The 19834-nt window shown below is 50.8% G+C and overlaps 1 protein-coding gene across 1 annotated transcript; it reads left to right on the top strand.

Annotated features, from left to right (window-relative positions):
* Window positions 1–6941: 6941 nt before the first annotated feature.
* RPP25 (ribonuclease P/MRP subunit p25) lies at window positions 6942–8438 on the top strand. The gene has a single exon (XM_004421826.3). The coding sequence runs from the start codon at window positions 7121–7123 to the stop codon at window positions 7760–7762; it is 642 nt and encodes a 213-aa protein (XP_004421883.1). The 5' UTR covers window positions 6942–7120; the 3' UTR covers window positions 7763–8438.
* The last annotated feature ends 11396 nt before the right edge of the window (window positions 8439–19834 follow it).

The raw sequence follows: 19834 nt of genomic DNA, 5'->3' as shown, positions 1-19834 counted from the left end.
AGCTGGGCTCCACAGTCCATACTCTTAACTACCCCACTAGCTGCTTCTGGGTGTTAGATGGGCAAGCATTTTGTAAGTTTAGAAAAACAGTGCACTCCTGAAGGATACCTAATTCTGGGAAGGCATAAACCAAGCACCCTAGCTCTGCCCCAGGTCAAAGCTGGAGGAGGAAGAGCCACCCTGGTGGCCCCACCCCAGGCAAGCACCTGGCCAAGCAGAACTCTACCCTGAGGGCCGGCCCCATGGCTTAGCGGTTAAGTGCGCGCACTCCGCTGCTGGCGGCCCAGGTTCGGATCCCGGGCACGCATGGGCACACCGCTTCTCCGGCCATGCTGAGGCCGCGTCCCACATACAGCAACTAGAAGGATGTGCATCTGTGACATACAACTATCTACTGGGGCTTTGGGGGAAAAAAAATAAAATTAAAAAAAAAAAAAAGAACTCCACCCTGAGGTTCCAGGATCTTCGTTATGGATAGCTGGGGAGGCCTACAGCTGATGGCTCTCTGCCCTGCTTCCCCTTCCTCGTGCGGGTGGTCTAGTGCCATGATTAAGAACAGACTCTGGAGCCAGGCTGTCTGACTCTGGATCTGGCTCTACCTCACTAACGAAATGCAGTTGCACATAGTCCTTGTCGTGTTAAATGTTAGTACATGTAAGTGCTTACTATGTGGCTGGCACATTACTATGCTAATTAAATGTTAGCTGTAACCAGTAACTATTCACTCACCTGATCAGCTCTTACCTTCCTCCCACCCCAAGGTTCTCAAACATCCTGATTCTTTTGTTTTTGATCAATTCCCACTTTGGAATTAGGAGTACGACCCTGTCTTCAGATGGCAAAGCTGATCCAAAGGGGGAAAGCAACAATGGGGGATTTCAGGCCTCACGGCAGGCTCTTGGGAAGTTTTTGAAGACAAGCACTCTCCTGGGAACTCTAACTTTGCCCAGGTGGTGGCTTCTTACTATACTTGTCTCTGGAGTCTGGAAGGAAGATGGGGAGGAGGGTGGCAGCACCCAACTCTTGGGGAGCTATAGAAGGAGCTCCAATGGCTTCTTTTGCCTCTCCTTCCCCCTCCTACAGACCCCTCTCCTCACTCATTCTAGGCCTCAAATATCCCCTCTCCTCCTCTCCCTCCCAGGATTCAGGTGACTATCTGCTAGGTGCTGTCTGCTGTCTATAGGTGACTCCTAGCCTGTCTGCCAGGAAAGCAATTGAATTTCATGCAAGGTTAATGGCTCTTGTCCCCAGATGGCACTGTCACTGGGTCTGCAATGCAAACTCCTATTCCCCATCTCCAGGTCCGAGCCAGCACAGGAGGAGGAGCATCTTGAAGGCAGAGGCTTGGCTGGTATTGGGACTCCTGGGTCCTGTCCTAGTTTGCCCAAGGGGGAAAGCAATGATTGGAGGTGAGATATGGTGAGGATGCTGGACTGTGGCGGAGACAGAGATGGGGAGCTGGAATCACAGCACTGCCCCAGGGCCTGGGACTCAGTCTAAGAGAAGAAGTACCTGGCCTGGACAGGGATTCCTGTATGGCAGAGCTCTCTTCTTCTCTCCCAGGCCACATTCACCTCCAGGCATCATTGCCTAGCAGGGTTAAATTTACAAAGAGCTCTGAGAGCCATAATTTCACTCAACCTTCAGGAGAGCCCTGTAAAGTGATGACTGCTCTTATGCCCATGACCAAAGATTTGAAAACAATCTTACAAAAGTTGTCACTCATGCATCCATTTAAAAAACATTTATTAAGTGCTTGCTGTATGCCAGGAAATAAGTCCTGCTCTCCTGATTCAGGGTCTTTCCACATATTTGCTTCAATATGTTGATTCCTGATTCCCCCTCCACCTAAATTTGCCTCCCAAACACTCCCCTTCGGTTATGGTTTTGAAATGTCTACAAATTCTCTGATACTGCCCCCCTCAAGAAGTGGAACGTAGGGGCCAGCCCAGTGCCTTAGTGGTTAAGTTCGTGTGCTCTACTTCAGCAGCCCAGGGTTCGCAGGTTCGGATCCCAGGCGCGGAGCTACACACCCCTTATCAAGCCATGCTGTGGGAGGCGTCCCACATATAAAGTAGAGGAAGATGGGCATGGATTTTAGCCCAGAGCCAATCTTCCTCAGCAAAAAGGAGACTGGCAACAGATGTTAGCTCAGGGCTAATCTTCCTCACCAAAAAAAAAAAAAAGAAGAAGAAGAAGTAGAACCTAATTCCCCTTCAAAGAATGCTGGGCCATAAAAGGCACTGTGGCTCCCTGCTTTCTCTCTCTCTCTGTCTCATCACTTGCTCTGGAGGAAGCCAGCAGTTATGTCATGAGTGGATCTATGGAGAGATCCGTGTGAAGTGAGGTCTCTGACCAACATGTGAGCAAGCTTGGGAGCTGGTCCTCCGGACCCAGCCAACATCCTGATTGCAGCCTCAGGAAAGGCCTCGAGCTAGAACCACCCCTGTAAGCTGCTCTTGGATCTCTAGCCCTCAGAAACAGTGTGAGATAATGAATGTTTTTGTTTTAAGCTGCTGAGTTTTGGGCTAATTTTTTATGCAGCAATCGATAACTAATACATCTTCCCCACTGTAGGGAAGAACCCCCTCTCTACCCCAAACCAACTCCTACCTTTACTGGGCAGCTCAAATCATTTAAAAGTTTATTTTTCTCTTATACTCAGGTGAGGTAGTAAAATGAGTCAGAGCACCTGCATTCAAATATCTGTGGTTGCTGCTTTCTAGCTGTGGTACACTGGGCAGGTTACTTAACCGCTCAGTGCCCCAGTCTCCATATCTGTCAAACAATGATGGAAAGGAAAATTGTGAAGATTAAATCAGGGAATAGATCTGTGAGAGTACCTGGCCCTCTGCTGGGCACCGGTTGGTGCCCGATAAATCTGAGCTCCCTCTGGTTCCCTCTGACTTTCTGGCCTGACTCTTTTGCATGCTCCCAAGCCCCTCCCAGAGAGGCTGGGACAGGACCTGGGTCTTTAGGAGCTCCCTAAAGCCCCGGGAGCTGGAGGAGGAGGAGATCTGCCCTGTGCTAGGGTTTTTCTCCCAGTCTTGGGGTGAGAGACCTGTCCACGAGACGCGAGAGGCGGGATGTACTTCTGGAAGGGTCCATTTGCAGAGCAGGGGCTGATGCTGCACCAGGTGAGGCGGGGGCTCCAGCCTAGCCACTCCACCACCTCCTCTGATGGTGAAGAGAGTCTAATTTGCCCCTCACTAGTCCCTAACATATTAGGAAAACTGCTATTTCCAAGGCTTTGCCCATTTCCTTTCCTTTTCATCAGCTTTTTGTGTGTGTGTGTGAGGAAGATCAGCCCTGAGCTAACATCCATGCCAATCCTCCTCTTTTTTGCTGAGGAAGACCCCCTCTGAGCTAACATCGATTGCCAATCCTCCTCTTTTGTTTTCCCCCAAAGTCCCAGTAGATAGTTGTATGTCATAGTTGCACATCCTTCTAGTTGCTGTATGTGGGACGCGGCCTCAGCATGGCCAGAGAAGCGGTGCGTCGGGGCGCGCCTGGGGTCCGAACCCAGGCTGCCAGTAGTGGAGTGCGCGCATAAGCCACGGGGGGCGGGGGGGCTCATCAGCTTTCTTTCCCCCTCACCTCCCTTTATTTTATATTATATTTTAGGGCCGGCTCCGTGGCTTGGCAGTTAAGTGCGCGCGCTCTGCTGCTGGTGGCCCAGGTGGGGATCCCGGGCAAGCGCCCACACACCGCTTCTCTGGCCTCATGGGCCGTGTCCCACATGCAGCGGCTGGAGGGATGTGCAGCTGTGACATACAGCTATCTACTGGGGCTTTGGGGGAAAATAAATAAATAAATAAATTATATATTATATTTTAAATAAATTTTTAAAATGTATTTTAATCACAAATAATATATGAAAAATAATATTAGCTAACATTTCCTGAGAACTTACCAGCCGAGGTTCTAAGACTGTTATAAATGTCTCACAACCACTTTATGAGGTAGGTTCTGATGTTAGCCCCATCTTACAGCTGAGAAAACCAAGGCAGGGGGTTGAAGTAAATTGCCCAAGGTCACACAGAGGCAAAAAGAAGCTAATGAAGCTCGGGCTTCAACGTCAGTACCTCACGTACACAGGCTGCTCCACGACTCTGTGCTTAATTTTGGATTCATATTTTAGTAGTTCTTTTCTTCAAGAGGCCCAAAAACACTGGATGCGGCCTCAGAGGTAACAGAGGCAGTGTGCTGTTTTCTTGCAGCTATGAAAAAAGACCTTTACCTCTATTAACACGCGCACACGGAAATGGACACACACCCCTTTAAAAAATACCTGTGGTCCTACTGCGTGTATAGCTGGCATCCGGCTCTTTTAACAGAAAATCTTGACTGCCTTTCCACGTTTCTAACTGTCGGGGGGTGTTCACCACAAACGCTGAAATGTGTTTACCCACCTTCGCACAGTTGAGCCCTCTACTCCCCTCCCAACCGCGTCCACCCCTTCCCCGGGGTTCCTCCCCGCCTCCCCGAGTATTCTCCCTTCTCCCCGCTCATCCAGGTTTCCTGTCTCACACCGCCCCCAGCCCCCCGTACCCTCACTATCTCTCCGTCGCCCCCATTCCTAGCTGCCTCCAGCACTTCTCCCTTCTCCCTGCCCCGCCCCTCGTTTCTACTTCACCGCCCACCCATTTTTCCCTGGCTACTGGCCCCTCTCCCGCCTCCGCTTTCTCTCCGCCAACCTCATTACCCTTATTCACAGTTTTCCGCCCCCCTCCCCCCGCCAGCCCTGCCACTCCGCGGCCCGGCAGGGGCGCACAGCCAGCCGGCTAGAACGCGCGCTGACAATATAATGAATGGCTTCAGCGGTAATTAGCGACCCGGCGGCTAATCACGATGTACATTTACATCTTAAGTGCTGCAGAGGGAGCGAGGAAGGGGAGGGGACCGGCGGGGGGGCGGTGCGGGCCTTTTCCACGCTCTCCCTTCACTGACTGGGGAGCAAAGTGAATCCAAGTCTTCCACCGCTGGCGGCAGTTGAAGGGGGGTTGGGGAGCGGTGCTTTGAGGGCCAACCCAGGTGGACGCTGAACAACCCCACCCTCAGCCTACGCAAACCTGGAGCTCACAGCCCTTTGCTCCAAACTACAGACCCCTGCCTATATCCTCTCCAAGTGAACGTTCAGCCTAGGCTTGCATCTCCCCGTGGACGGAGAGCTCGCTTCCTCCCTAACCAGCCCGTTCTAACGTGCATTCCGGCCATTCGAGCACTTTTTCTCAGGCCTCGCCGAAACTGCCGTCTTTTACGTCCCGTAACTGCCCGGGTCTTACAGAGCCTGAGGTTCCGCGCGCCCCGCAACGCGCTGCAGACAGTCTGTGTGTCTTCTCGAGGCTGCTGTGCCTCCAGCTCCTGTGGCTGTTCTTCGTGGGGCCCGCGGGAGCTGCGGCGGAGCCGAAGTCCAGGTTTGGCGCGGAACGCGACCCTGAGGGCCCCTGACCCCAGCGTGCAAGAGATCGGAGAGGGGGCGCAAAGGTCCACCTGCTCCAGCCACTCCCAAGGGGCAGTAATGGGGTCAGCCCGGGGTTCTGAACAGCAAGGCCCGAAAACTAGAAGATAAAAGATGCTGAGGAGGCGAGGAGAGCCTGAAGATGGAGAGGGGGACCCCAGCAGCCCGGTCTCAAGACTGGGGCCCAGCTCCCCCAGGCACTGTTATGCGCACAGCGCTTTCAGGGTTTCTCGCCCAAGGCAGCTCTCCGCACGCCTCCCGGCTACGCCGCGTGGTAGTCAGCCCCACCCGGATCAGGTGTGCCCCTGTCTCTCAGTTCTGACTGTGCGTGTGCGTGAGGGGGGTGGAAGAATGCAGGGCGATGCCCCAGGGCAGTTCTAGGGAGGAGCCAGCTCCTTTTCAAACCCGCTGCCTCTCATCAGCAGTCCTTCAATCCCAACGTCACCTCTCTCTTCACTGTTCATCTCTCCCGGCAGGAGATTCGGGGCCACTCTCCCTGTCGAGTGGAGTTCCCAGAGAGGGGCACCCAGTAGCTTCATAACGCCCCCAAAGCTTCAACTTCCCACCTTCCTCCATTCTCCTCAAAACCTGTCTTCACCAATCTTCTTTCTGAAAAAGGACCCCACTGGGTCTCAGGAGGCCTAGGCTGACTGACAACGAATTCCACCTGGGAAGAAGGGATTCACGTTAGCAGGGAAGCATGCTTAGCTTACCCTAAAGCATGCAGCTCTAATAGTGTGCTTTCAGGCACGAGTGGAGGGAGCTTAACTCCCCTTGAGAAGGGGTCTCCTTGTTCTCTTCCCATTCACCTCAGGGAACAGCCTGACCCAGAGCCTCACTTCCCACACGCCAGGGGTGTACGGGGGTCCGGGAGCCTCCAGCTCCGGTCAGGCGCGCGGAGGCTGAAACCTCGATCTTCGGCTGCCCCGAGAAGACGACACCGCGAATAGTCGTCCCAGGGAAGGCGCGGAGCGGAACCAGAGCCAGCGCCTCCCGCACTCTGCTGACCGTGCACAGGCTGTCCTTGAGGCAAGAATACCGGCTCGGGAGCGGAAGAGACGGAGTAGGGGGGGTTCCCTTGAGGAGTAGGGGAAAGAGGCCCCAGCAGGCTGCTTAGAAATCTCTCCTGGGGAGGGGACAAGGGGTAGCCTTCAATTTGAACGCGGAAGGGCTTGGGGACCCGACTTGTGGCGGCATTTGCACCGCAAACGCAGTTTTTATTTAGGTTGCCCGTTTATGAGGGTTGACTCGGAGACGACTGATGGCCATTATAGGGGAACTTCGCCTGACAACCCACCCTCGGGCGCTGCCATTGCGCCCCAGCGTGCGCGCCGCTCCCACGCCCTTTTAGCTGAGGACCTGACTGGATCCGAGAGGCTGGTGAGGCTCGGACCGGGGCGGGCCGGGCCGAGTTAGGGGCGGGGCCTGGCGGTAGGGGCGGGGGCTCCCAGGCTCCCAGGCGGGGCCACCGCTAAAGGCGCGGAGCACCAGACGCCGAGAGCGCGGAGTAGAGCAGCGCCGACTGGAGAGAAGTGGGAGAGAAGGATCGCGCCGTCCCAGCCCGCCCGCCAGCGTCCACGCCTCTCCTGCACCCTTACCCCTGCCGGCCCTTGCCGGACTCGACTGGCGGCCATGCAGCCCCGGGGCTGAGGCGGCCCCATGGCGAAACCCGCGTCCCCGCGGTCCCGGCAACGACGGCGCATGGAGAACTTCCGTAAGGTGCGCTCCGAGGAGGCGCCGGTGGGGGGCGGGGCCGAAGGGGGCGGCCTGGGCTCCGGCCCTTTCGCGGACCTGGCACCGGGCGCCGTGCACATGCGGGTCAAAGAGGGCAGCAAGATCCGGAACCTGCTGGCCTTCGCCACCGCCAGCATGGCGCAGCCAGCCACGCGCGCCATCGTCTTCAGCGGCTGCGGTCGGGCCACCACCAAGACCGTCACGTGCGCCGAGATCCTCAAGCGCCGCCTGGCGGGCCTGCACCAGGTCACGCGGCTGCGCTACCGGAGCGTGCGCGAGGTGTGGCAGAGCCTCCCGCCCGGGCCCACGCCGGATCAGAAGCCTGGCGACCCGGCTACCAGTCTCAGTGTACTTAAGAACGTGCCCAGCCTCGCCATCCTACTTTCCAAGGATGCACTGGATCCGCGCCAACCCGGCTACCAGCCCCCGAACCCCCATCCTGGCCCCTCATCCCAGCCGTCGGTGCCGACGACCAAGAGGAGCCTTGGGGAACCCGCAGCTGGAGAAGGCTCCGCGAAGCGGTCACAACCTGAGCCAGGTGCTGCGGAAGAGGACCGGACGGCCTGAGAACTCCCGGCTCTGGGCCACCTAGATGGACTGTATCTTGCCCCCAGCGTCTCGACCTTGAGACGCACCTCCAGCCTTTCACGCCTTAGTACGCTAGAGCCCACAACTGGACACAGCTCCTCAGACTGGCAGCGTGGACCCCAAGGCGACAAGGGAGGGACCCCAGGGAAGCTTCGTGGGGTGGTTACTCCTCCACCTGTGTATTGCCTGAAGACGCAGAACTCCACCTTCAGCTTTTCTGAGCCATGCTGGGACCTTCTTCAGGGAAGGAATGGTGGGCAGGGGGACTCGAGCCTTGCTCAGGGACCCCCAGCATTCAGGTGGGGGGCTCAGAGTGTGGAAGCCGAGGAGAGCTCTTGAATCACCCCCACCGTTGGCAGCAGAGGGCAAGGGGTGAGAAACTGATTGCTTGAGGGCAGGGGAGTCTGAGTTGTGGGGGGTCCTATCCTGCCCATCACCGCAGGACACAGTTTCTTTTCTAGTTTTCCTTCCCCTGCTTTTAAGGATCATCCTAGGATCATGGTGGCAGGAGGCATCTCCATGGGCTCTAGCTCTTTCAACGTCCTCCCTTCCCCAAGCTGGCCCAGAGGGAGAGACCCAGGACAGAAGTCTCCATGCCTCCTCCCCTGAGCCCCACAGCTAGAATCTTGCTTCCAATAAAACAAACACAAAAATGGCTCTGTCCCCATGTTTTTTCCTAACCACTTGCTTGTGCAGACACTGCTCTGGCCTGCCCCCTTGTGTCTCAGTCCCCTCCAGCCTGGAATCCTTAGCCTTTGGAGTATTCAGGGTCAGGCACAGGGACTGGACAGCTTCAAATTGTTGCAAGGGACACATTACCTGGTCCCTGTCTTCTCCCTCTCTCCCAGCGCTCCCTGGCTGGCTCTAGCCTCAGGTGCTTGTCATCGGAAGGGAGCCTTTGTCCCCTTGTGCATTACTACTAAGGGAAAGGGAGCAGCAAATTGCTTTTCTCGGAGGAGAAGGAAGGCCAGCATTGATAAACTCCGGGGGTCACTGCCAAGGGTGGCAGACCCCGCTGGGGTCCCTAAACTTGCAGCCTCTTGCCAATAGACATCCTTATCCAGAAGGCTGGCACAAAGCCCTCTGTACCCATGGGTAGGATCTCCCCTTCATTGCTCTTTCTCTGAGAAAGGACAGCACACCCTTGGGAGAGGGGGAGGAGAGAGACTGAGCACAAATCCACTGCTGGAAATTACTATTCAGCAGAGAAGCTGGGACTTGGGCCGTGAATCACTGCAGGATCCCTGATAAGCTGCGGCCTGCAGCTCTGCACAGCTGTCTGTTGAGAGATAACAGCCTCATAAGCCTCTCTGCCCAACTCCAAGTCAACTGGGGGGAGTGGGGGAAGTGCTGTGTGCTGGAAGAACTCTAGCCAGTAAAGGAGGGGGCACATAGCTCCAGGATCTCAGAAGCAGACCCCAACCCATGCAACTCGACAGCACCCCTGGAAAGGAGGAGATGGGGGAAAATGTAAGTCACTTTGCTGGCAGAACCCTGAAATAAATCCTGCTGGTGGGGCCGGCCCCGTGGCTTAGCGGTTAAGTGCGTGCGCTTCGCTGCCGGCGGCCGGGGTTCGGATCCCGGGTGCGCACCGAGGCACCACTCCTCCAGCCATGCTGAGGCCGCGTCCCACATACAGCAACTAGAAGGATGTGCAGCTATGACAGACAACTATGTACTGGGGCTTTGGGGGAAAAATAAATAAATAAAATCTTTAAAAAAAAAAAAAAATAAATCCTGCTGGTGGCAAGAGGTAGGTTTCTGCAGCTGACAGGAGAGGCTCTTCAGGGACTTGCCCCCCCATGTCTGCTTAAGCTTTGGATCAGCGAGCCGTGTTATCCAGACTCTGGCACTGATTGCCCTCCCCCATTTCTTGTTCTTGATGAGTCCCTGGGGAGAGCCAAAGGGGTTTGGGTGTATTTCTCTGACCCTCTCAGGGGTCACCCAAGAAGGGTGGAAAAAATGTAAACTATCCTGACAACTAAGGTGCTCTGGGCTGGTCCTGGGCTTCCTCATCTCAAGTAAATGATAAAACTTGGAAGAGGTCTTGCATGGTAGAAGTTTAAGGGAGACTGGTCTTGATTCTGGAAAAGGGCCAGCTTTCCAAGACCACTAGTGTCTGAAGTGCTGATCGCCCGGTCGCCAGGGCATGCAAGCAGAGGCTTGTCAGGGAGGGGAGGCGGCAGAGGCTTTCTCTTTGGATGGCTTGGGTCAGGTAAGTCCCTTTCCAGCCTAGAAACTCATCCTGCAATGTGGCGAGGAGAGGAGCATGTTGTTTCCCCACCTTCAGAGCATTAACTTACCCCCATGGTGGGCTGAGTTTCCATCAGTTTCCCATGAAACTGGCTTTCTTTCCTGTACCCGCACTCCACCCCAGCAGGTTCAGTTCCCAGGCTTTTGATAGGTGCTTGTGGGTGCTAATGGAACTCAGCACCGTGAGCACCCCACCCCTACCTTCTTAATCCTGTGGCCCCGCTGACCCAGGAGCAGGCTCCACGGGAAGGTGATAGCTACCCCTGTACACCCCCAGCCCCAAGGCTGAGGTGGGAACCTGAGAAGTGCTAGAATAAGGGGGAGTGGCTGGGGGAGCACCTCAGAGATGCCCACTTTGGGAGCTGACTAATGGGAGAATGGGAGGGAGTGGGAAGCCCCCCCGAGAGACCCCATCTTTCCAATTGTGGCTTCTATTCAGGAGCTCCCTGGGCCCTGTCTTGGGGCAGGCACTTGCAGGCTAGGGGTAGCAGTGAAGTCTCACACCCACAAAACTGTCAGGTCACACAATCAAAATCCATTTGGCGGGCCGGCCCTGTGGCTTGGTGGTTAAGTGCGCGCGCTGCGATGCTGGCGGCCCGGGTTCGGATCCCGGGTGCGCATCGAGGCACCACTTCTCCGTTCATCCTGAGGCCGAGTCCCGCATACAGCAACTAGAAGGATGTGCAGCTACGACATACAACTATCCACTGGGGCTTTGGGGGGAAAAAAAAAAAAAATCTAAAAAAAAAAAAAAATCCATTTGGGAACATAAATGTATGTAATCCAAGGCCAGAGCTTGTGGTCAGATGGGCAGTGGACCTCCAGCTGGGCCTTGAGGGACTTCATTGTTGTGCCAAGTCCCAGTGTAGGGAGGGGGTGGGGCTGGGGGGCAGAATCACAGTGTGGTTAGACATTGTTCCTGCCTCAAGGATGTCCCAGTCTAGTGGAAAGAAAGAAAAGTTACAGCACAATGCAGTGAAAGTGGGAGAAGGCAGGAGCTCTGAGAAGGGGCACTTAATTTACCCAGAGGTGCTGATGGAGCTGGTTCCCTAAGGACCAGAAGGAGGTAGCCAGCTGGACAGGACCGGACAGAGAATTCCAGGCAGAGCACAGAGAGGTGATGCTGCGTCTGGCGCTGAGGCAGCCACAAGTGTCTGAAGGATACATGGTGAGAGACAGGTGGGACTGGAGTACCAGGTGGGAGCCAGGTCACAGGGAGCTTCCTTGAAGGAAGTGGGGGGCCAATGGAAGCCAGGGAGTGCCCCTGTCTGATTGGTGTTTGAGAAAGATCCCTCTGACACCTGTGTTGGTGGGAGGTGGATTGGAAGGGGTCTGACTGGATCCCAGAGGCTACAGGGAGGTAAGAGATGGGACAGTGGTATTGGGGACAGATTTGAGAGCTACCCGGGCTGGGTAGGATTTCACTGCCATTATGGGCAGGACAGAGGAGGGCTTCTCTTTGTAGCATTAACCTCAGGCTGTCCAGGACTTGGCATGCCTTCCTGGCATCCTAGGGGACATGCTGTGTAAGGGCCAAACAATAGAGGGATATTGCGGGGGCCACAGCTTCCAACTGGTAAAAGCTTTAGGAGCTGTTGCCCATTGGCCATGAATCTGCCAGAGCATGTCCACTGCACAGTAGGAGGAAGACCTGGGTCAGACACACTCCCACTCTTCACAGCACACACCTCCCTCACCTGGCTCCCTCCACCTCCCAACCCCCACCTTATTAGTTCTGCAGTATGTGTCATTGCTATGCCCACATTGGCCACTAGGGACGCTATAGTGAGATGTTAAAATACCTCCAGGTCTCCCAGAAGGTTAATTGAGGGAAGGGAGGAAGGGGGGAGGGTAGGAAAGAAAGAAGGAAGGAAGGAAGTACAGCCATAGGAGGGTCTCTTTGGTGATACCAGGTTTCTTCTCAGAGCACAGATCTTAGTTTGTAATTGTGCCCTCATTAGTGTGATCCTCTGATTGTCAGTTACCCCAATAAAGCAGGTGCCATGATTGAATAGATCCTGCCTGCCTTGCTCCCTACCCAGCTCTTGGCACACAGGAAGCCCACGAAGAATTGTTGACTGAGTGATTCAAGACTGGCTGAGCCAGATTTCTGAACTGTTCTGATGCCATATCAAAGTCCTTAACTGTCCAGCCCAGGGACAGTGGTCAAAGCTTCCCCTGTCCTCACCGCAGCTTCTCTTCCCATCTGGGCCCTTGGGTCCTACTTGCTCTTTGGAGAAGCTAAGGGTCACCATAGATTGGGTTTGTATAGACAATTTGAGGATTCTGGTGTTGTTTCTGATGCCTCCTGATTATCACAGATATTGTGGGTTGAATTGTGTCCCCCCAAAAGATATGTTGAAGCCCTAACCACTGGTACCTGTGAATGTGACTTTATTTGGAAATAGGGTCTTTGCAGATGTAATTAGTGTATAAGATGAGGTCACACTGAAGTAGGATGGGTCCTTAATCCAATATGACTGATGTCCTTATTAGAAGAGGAGAAGAGACAGACAGACACACAGAGGGAAGAACAACATGTGAAGACGGAGGCAGAGATTGGAGTTATGTAGCTGCAAGCCAAGGAATGCCAAGGATTGCCGGCAAACAACAGAAGCTAAGAAAAAGGCATGGAACAGATTCTTCCCTAGAGCCTTCAGAGAGAGCATGGTCCTGCCGACATCTTGATTTTGGACTTCTAGCTTCCAGAACGATAAGAGAATAAATTTCTGTTGTTTTAAGTCACCCAGCCTGTGGTACTTGTTACAGCTGCCTTCGGAAACTAATACTGTAAGTATTCTCACCACCTTCAGTGGAAATATGGAAAAGGAATGTAGGGTGTTTGCCAAGGTCCTTGTTATCAAAATTTCCAGTCCTGCATGGAGGGAGGCTCTCTATTCTGCAGGTTTGTGCTCGCAAATGTAATGCCTTGTGTTGTACTGAACAGATCATAGGCTTTGAAGAAAGTCAGGCTGACTGTGATTTGGGGCAAGTTAATTCTTCTGTGAATCTCAGCATACTCATCTGCAAAATGGGCCAGATTGCTGTGGGATAAGGGATATAATAACACCAGGCTTCCCAACCTTGGTTCATCATCAGAATCACCTCAGGCACCTGTTAAAAGTACAGATTGCCAGGGGCCAGCCCCGTGGCTTAGCAGTTAAGTGCGTGCGCTCCGCTGCTGGCGGCCTGGGTTCGGATCCCAGGTGCGCACCGACACACCGCTTCTCCGGCCATGCTGAGGCCACATCCCACATACAGCAACTAGAGGGATGTGCAGCTATGACACACAACTATCTACTGGGGCTTTGGGCGAAAAAATAAATAAATAAAATTATAAAAAAAAAAAAAAGTACAGATTGCCAGGGCCGGCCTGGTGGCGTAGTGGTTAAGTTTGTGCTCTGTGCTTCGGTGGCCCAGGGTTTGCAGGTTCAGATCCCAAGCACGGACCTACGCACCACTTGTCAAGCCATGCTGTGGCAGCGTCCCATATAAAGTAGAGGAAGATGGGCATGGATGTTAGCCCAGGGCCAATCTTCCTCAGCAAAAAATGGGAGGATTGCCAACACATGTTAGCCCAAGGCTAATCTTCCTCAAAAAAAAAAAAACAAAAAAAATACAGATTGCCTGGGCTGACCTCCAAATCAACAGGATCAAATCTCCCTGGAAGGACCTGGAAATAGCAGTTTAATAAGATCTTCATGTGATTTTGATGATTAATCAAGGTGGACTATTCCTTGAGATAACATATATAAAAAGCTGTACTCACACTGGTAAGAGAAATGCAAATTTAAATCCCCTTCTCTTTCCCTTCACATTAAAGAACTGTCGTGAGCTGCCCCTATAGAGATGTTGCTGGGAAAGAGGTTCTTGGCTCCAGGAGATGAGAGGCAGAGGGAGAACCCTTTAGGAAAGCAGCTAATGGACTTGGAGGACATTGCTACCCTGCCCTGTCCCCTGTTCCCTAAAAGGAAACTGAGGGTATGGGGCCCAGCTCAGATAGCTACAAATCTCAGCTTTTTTTTTTTTTCTTTTCTTTTCTTTTTGGTGAGGAAGATTAGCCTGAGCTAACATCTGTTGCCAATCCTCCTCTTTTTGCTGAGGAAGATTGGCCCTGGGCTAACATCTGTGCCCATCTCCCTCCACTTTATATGTGGGACGCCTGCCACGGCATGGTTTGATAAGCGGTGTGTAGGTCCGTGCCTGGGATCCAAACCTGCAAACTCTGGGCTGCTGAAGCGGAGCGCATGGACTTAACCACTACGTCACCAGGCTGGCCCTCAGCTTTCTTTGTTAAAAAAAAAATTATAAGGATGTAGAAAAATTGGAACCTGCATACATTGCAGGCTGGAATGGAAAATGGTGCAGGCTGCTTTGGAACAGTTTGGCAATTCCTCAAAAAGTTAAACATAGAGTTACCATATGACCCATATAATATACCTAGATATATATGCGAAAAAAATGTCCACACAAAAACACATATACAGGGCCGGCCCTGTGGCTTAGTGGTTAAGTGCGTGTGCTCCGCTACTGGCGGCCCGGGTTTGGATCCCAGGCGTGCTTCTCTGATGCACCGCTTCTCTGGCCATGCTGAGGCCATGTCCCACATACAGCAACTAGAAGGATGTGCAACTATGACATACAACTATCTACTGGGGCTTTGGGGAAAAAAAGGAGGAGGAATGGCAATAGATGTTAGCTCAGAGCCAGTCTTCCTCAGCAAAAAGAGGAGGATTAGCATGGATGTTAGCTCAGGGCTGATCTTCCTCAAAAAAAATATATATATATATACAAATGTCCAAGCAGCCTTTTTCATAATAGCTAAAAAGTAGAAACAACTCAAATGTTCATAAACTGATGAATGAATGGGTAAACAAAATGTGGTATATCCATATAATGGAGTATAATTCTGCCATAAAAAGTAATGAAGTGCTGAGTCATGTTACAACATGGATGAAACTTGAAAACATGATGCTAAGTGAAAGATACCAGACACAAAAGAACACATGACATATAATTCTATTTATATGAAATGTCCAGAATAGGTAAGTCCATAGACACAGACGGTAGATTAGTGGTTGCCTAGGGCTGGTGGGGTTGGTGGGTGCCATTGGGTATGGGATTTCTTTTTTGGGTGATGAAAATGTTCTGGAATTAGTGATAATGGTTACACAACATAGTGAATATACTAAAAACCACTGAATCATACACTTCAAAAGGGTGAATTTTATGGTATGTGAATCTCAATAAAAAATTATATTCTGGGGGCCGGCCCTGTGGTGTAGTGGTCAAGTTCAGTGCATTCTGCTTCAGCAGCCCAGGTTTGCAGGTTCAGATCTGGGCACGGACCTACACCACTCACAGCTGCGCTGTGGTGGTGACCCACATATAAAGTAGAGGAAGATTGGCACAGATGTTAGTTCAGGGCTGATCTTCCTCAGCAAAAAGAAAAAAAAAAAAGGAAGAGAAGTTAAAAAAAATTATATCCTTTAATGATTTTCTTTTTTTTTTTTTTTTGAGGAAGATCAGCCCTAAGCTAACATCCATGCTAATCCTCCTCTTTTTGCTGAGGAAGACCGGCTCTGAGCTAACATCTATTGCCAATCCTCCTCCTTTTTTCCCCCAAAGCCCCAGTAGATAGTTGTATGTCATAGTTGCACATCCTTCTGGTTGCTGTATGTGGGACGCGGCCTCAGCATGGCCGGAGAAGAGGTGCGTTGGTGCGTGCCTGGCATCCGAACCTGGGCCACCAGTAGTGGAGCGCGCGCACTTAACCGCTAAGCCACGGGGCCGGCCCCTGTCCTTTAATGATTTTCTGATCATAAAAGTAACAATTTAGGAAATTATATAATAAATATAAATAAATAAATAATCAATGAAAAAGTACCATCAGAGCCCTTCTAGCCCTACTGGATGATGGCCCCACAGGATCATCTTTGAAGACTGCTTCCTTCTGCCACCCTTCTCCCTGATTCTCAGGTGATCCATGTGGTGTGTATCCACCCCACCTCCATGCCTTGTCCCCCATCTCACAACTGGCCCTGCCCTGGGAAAAGAACTTCTATAATTTGACAACAGGAAAATACTTGTTCTGGAGAATAACAGTTACCATTTATTGAGCTCTTACTGCGTGCCAGCCAGGACACAGTGTTTTATATGCATTATCTTATGTAATCTTTCAATAACCTATTAGGTAGGTTCCCTTATTATTCCCATTTTATAGGTGAGGAAACTATTTTATAGGTCAGGAAATTAGAGTAACTTGCCTAAGAGTATATGGCAGAGCTATAATTCAACAGTAGCAAGAATGTCATTCTCTCAGGTGCCATCTCTTGTTCATCTCCATTTTCAAAGCAGTCTAGTAGTGAGATCCCCATCATTGAAGGCGCTCAAGTAGGGAACTGAGGAAATGGAAGCAATGTAGGATCAGTCAGACGAATGGCTTCAAGGGCCACTTCCAGCCTCAAAATGACAGGACTCATTTTTTTCCCGATGCATGCTTCATTCCTACCAGAGAAGGTAAGAGCTTTTCTTGGATTGAACTTCCCTTTACTAGAAATTACTGTGAAACAGTGTCTTTGTCCTCACAAGCTCCTCAATAACATCATCTCTCACCTCTGCACACATCGGAGGAGAGCTCATCACAGCTCTTCCAGAATACAGGCTCTGGGCTGCAGCAGGAAGCTGATAGGCTGATTGACTAGTGATGATGACATCCTTGAGGCATCTGAAGTCCAGCTACTGCTTCTCCAGAGGGACAGAAAAGGATTTCAGGGCAGAAGATGGTAAGAAGAGATAAAAGACCTTGATGGCCTTAGCCAAGAGCCAGGATGTCTGGTCTGAACCCATCTAGGAAGGAGCACCCACCAGAAGCAGCAGAATGGTCTGGAGCCTGGGGCCACAACTGGAAGTAAACCTGGAACAAGCAGTGGCCCCCCCTACCTAAGTGATGTGCTAGGGGGGATTCAGAGATGGTCCCCAAGATTCATGCCCCGTGGTGTACATGCTTTGTCTAATCAGGGCAGAATCTGTGAATTTGATGTGATATCATTCCCAAGATTGGGCTACTAATCCGTTTACTTTGAGTTAATCAGAAGAGAGGTTACCCTGGATGTGCCTGACCTAATCAGATGAGGTCTTTAAAAGAGGGTGAAGTGTCAGAGAGACACTCTCCTGCTGGCTTGAAGAAATAAGCCATGGTATGTGGTAAGGCCCGAGGGTGGCCTCTAGGATCTGAGAGTGGTCCTTGACTAACAGCTAGCAAGAAAAAAATGGGGACTCAGTACTACAACTGCAAAGAACTGAATTCTGCCAACAACGTGAACAGCCTGGAAGAGGACTCTGAGCTCCAGATGAGACCACCAACCTGGCCAACCTCTTGATTTCAGTCTTGTGTGATCCTGAGTAGATAACCAGTATAGTCCATGCCTGGACTTCTGACCTACAGAAACTGGGAAATAATAAATGAGTGTTGTTTTAGGTTGCTTAGTTTGTGGTAAATTTTTATGCAGCAATAGAAAAACTAATATAGGTGATGAGGGCTGACAACCGCCCGCAAGGTAGCAGAGGGTTCAAAATTCCCTGAGAAGCCAGCAAAGCCCACCTGCAGGGGAAGTGGGGAAAGAAAACAATGTCTGGAATCAGACAAACTGCTCAAATATAAGCACTACTATTTATCAGCTGTGTGATTCTTAGGCAAGTGTCCTTTGAGTCTATTCCTTCAACCATAAAATGGGATAAATATTTATCTCACAAGGTTGTCATGAGGCTTAACTGGGATAATAAATAGTTTGCAGCATGTGGTGACACATAATAAATTATAGACATAACTGTATTAAAAAACAACAACAAGAACACTCTAGTAGCCAATCTAAGGCACTGTTGGAAAAGTGGAGAGACAGCTAGCAGAGAGACTAGTTGGGATTCAGTTGCAATAAAACCCAGTACTTAATAATGGGAGCCCTGACATCCTGAGCTTCTTTGAGATTTGAGCAGTATTAAGTGAAATGCAGAGGTCAAAGCTTCCCCAGGTGTCCTTCAGTTAGGTTGGTGGGAGGAGGTGAGGTCAGGTGCTTTGAAAAAAAAAGCTTTATTATCCTTTTCCCAGCCAGGTTCATACCCTCTAAAGCTACATTGCTAGGGAGGAAAAGGAGAAGGGCAGATGCTGACGCCCGGGAGAGAGCCTGGAGTGCAGAAGAGGAATCTGAATGTCCATCTTTTCTTTCCTCAGTGAGTCCAGGGATAGAGAATGAAGGATACCAAGACAAAAGAGCCTGTCTCATTAACTCTGGGTGGCAGTGAGCTAATTCAGGCCTGGAGAAAGTGGCCCCCCTGCCCAGGAGCTCAAAGTCATGATGTAGTTTGGTGAGGCTGGATTAGTTGTTAAGTCTTGGAACTTAAACTCATTTCAGAACAGTTGGTTATAGGAACCTTCCTGTAGGGAATGGGGGCAGGAGTTTGGCCAGAAATATCCAAGTGAGTCCTCCGAACTGGGGATTTGGTGAAAAGAGCCTTGATTGCCAGCAAGCAACATAATTTCTGAGCCTGTTTCCTTATCTGTAAAGTGAAGCGGTTGGACTCATTTTTTTGTATTGCTGTCTTAATAGTTTATAGCATTGTGAAATTTTGGTTGTACATTTTTGTTTGATGATCACCATATACATGTCTCCCTTCACCCCTTGTGCCCACCCCCTACCCCCATTGCCCCTGGTAACCACAATACAGTTTTCTCTGTCCATGTGTTGGTTTAACTTCCACATATGAGTGAGATCATACCGTGTTTGTCTTTCTCTTTCTGGCTTATTTCACTTAAAATAATACCCTCCAGGTCCACCCACGTTGTTGCAAATGGGATGATTTTGTCTTTTTTTTATGGCTGAGTAGTATTCCATTGTATATATATACCACATCTTCTTGATCCAATCATCAGTTGAGGGACACTTGGGTTGCTTCCACTTCTTGGCTATAGTGAATAATGCTGCAATGAACATAGGGGTGCATAAGCCCCTTCGGATTGTTGATTTCAGGTTCGTTGGATAGATTCCCAGTAGTGGGATAGCTGGATCATAGGGTATTTCTATTTTTAATTTTTTGAGGAATCTCCATACTGTTTTCCACAGAGGCTGCACCAGTTTGCATTCCCACCAGCTGCATATGAGGGTTCCTGTTTCTCCACATCCTCTCCAACATTTGTTGTTTTTTGTCTTGGTGATTATAGCCATTCTAATGGGCGTAAGGTGATATATTAGTGCTGTTTTGATTTGCATTTCCTTGATGATTAGTGATGTTGAACATCTTCTCATGTGCCTATTGGCCATCTGTGTATCTTCTTTGGAGAAGTGTCTGCTCATTTCCTCTGCCCATTTTTTGATCCGGTTGTTTGTTTTTTTGTTGTTCAGTTGTGTGAGTTCTTTATATATTATGGAGATTAACCCCTTTTCAGATATATGTTTTGTCCCAGCTGGTGGGTTGTCTATTCATTTTGATCCTGGTTTCATTTGTTTTGTAGAAGCTCTTTAATCTGATAGAGTCTCACTTGCTTATTTTTTCTTTAGTTTCCTTAGTCTGAGTAGGCATGGCATGGCATCCGAAAAAATTCCTTTATGACCAATGTCAAATCGTGTGTTGCCTATATTTTCTTCTATGTGGACTCACTTTTTAACACTTGTGTTACCAAACCAGGTTCATTTTTGCCCATCACCAAGAAAGCCAACCACCGAGATGATGAGCTTGCAGCAGAGAGAGGGTTTAAATCACAAGGCAGCCATGTTGAGGACATAAGGATATTTATGGGGTAGT

This window comes from Ceratotherium simum, chromosome 3 (assembly GCF_057802395.1).
Source record: "Ceratotherium simum simum isolate JZ-2026a chromosome 3, ASM5780239v1, whole genome shotgun sequence".
Lineage (NCBI taxonomy): Eukaryota > Metazoa > Chordata > Mammalia > Perissodactyla > Rhinocerotidae > Ceratotherium > Ceratotherium simum.
Note: the sequence above shows the minus strand (reverse complement) of the source record. Positions and strands in the feature narration are given on the sequence as shown.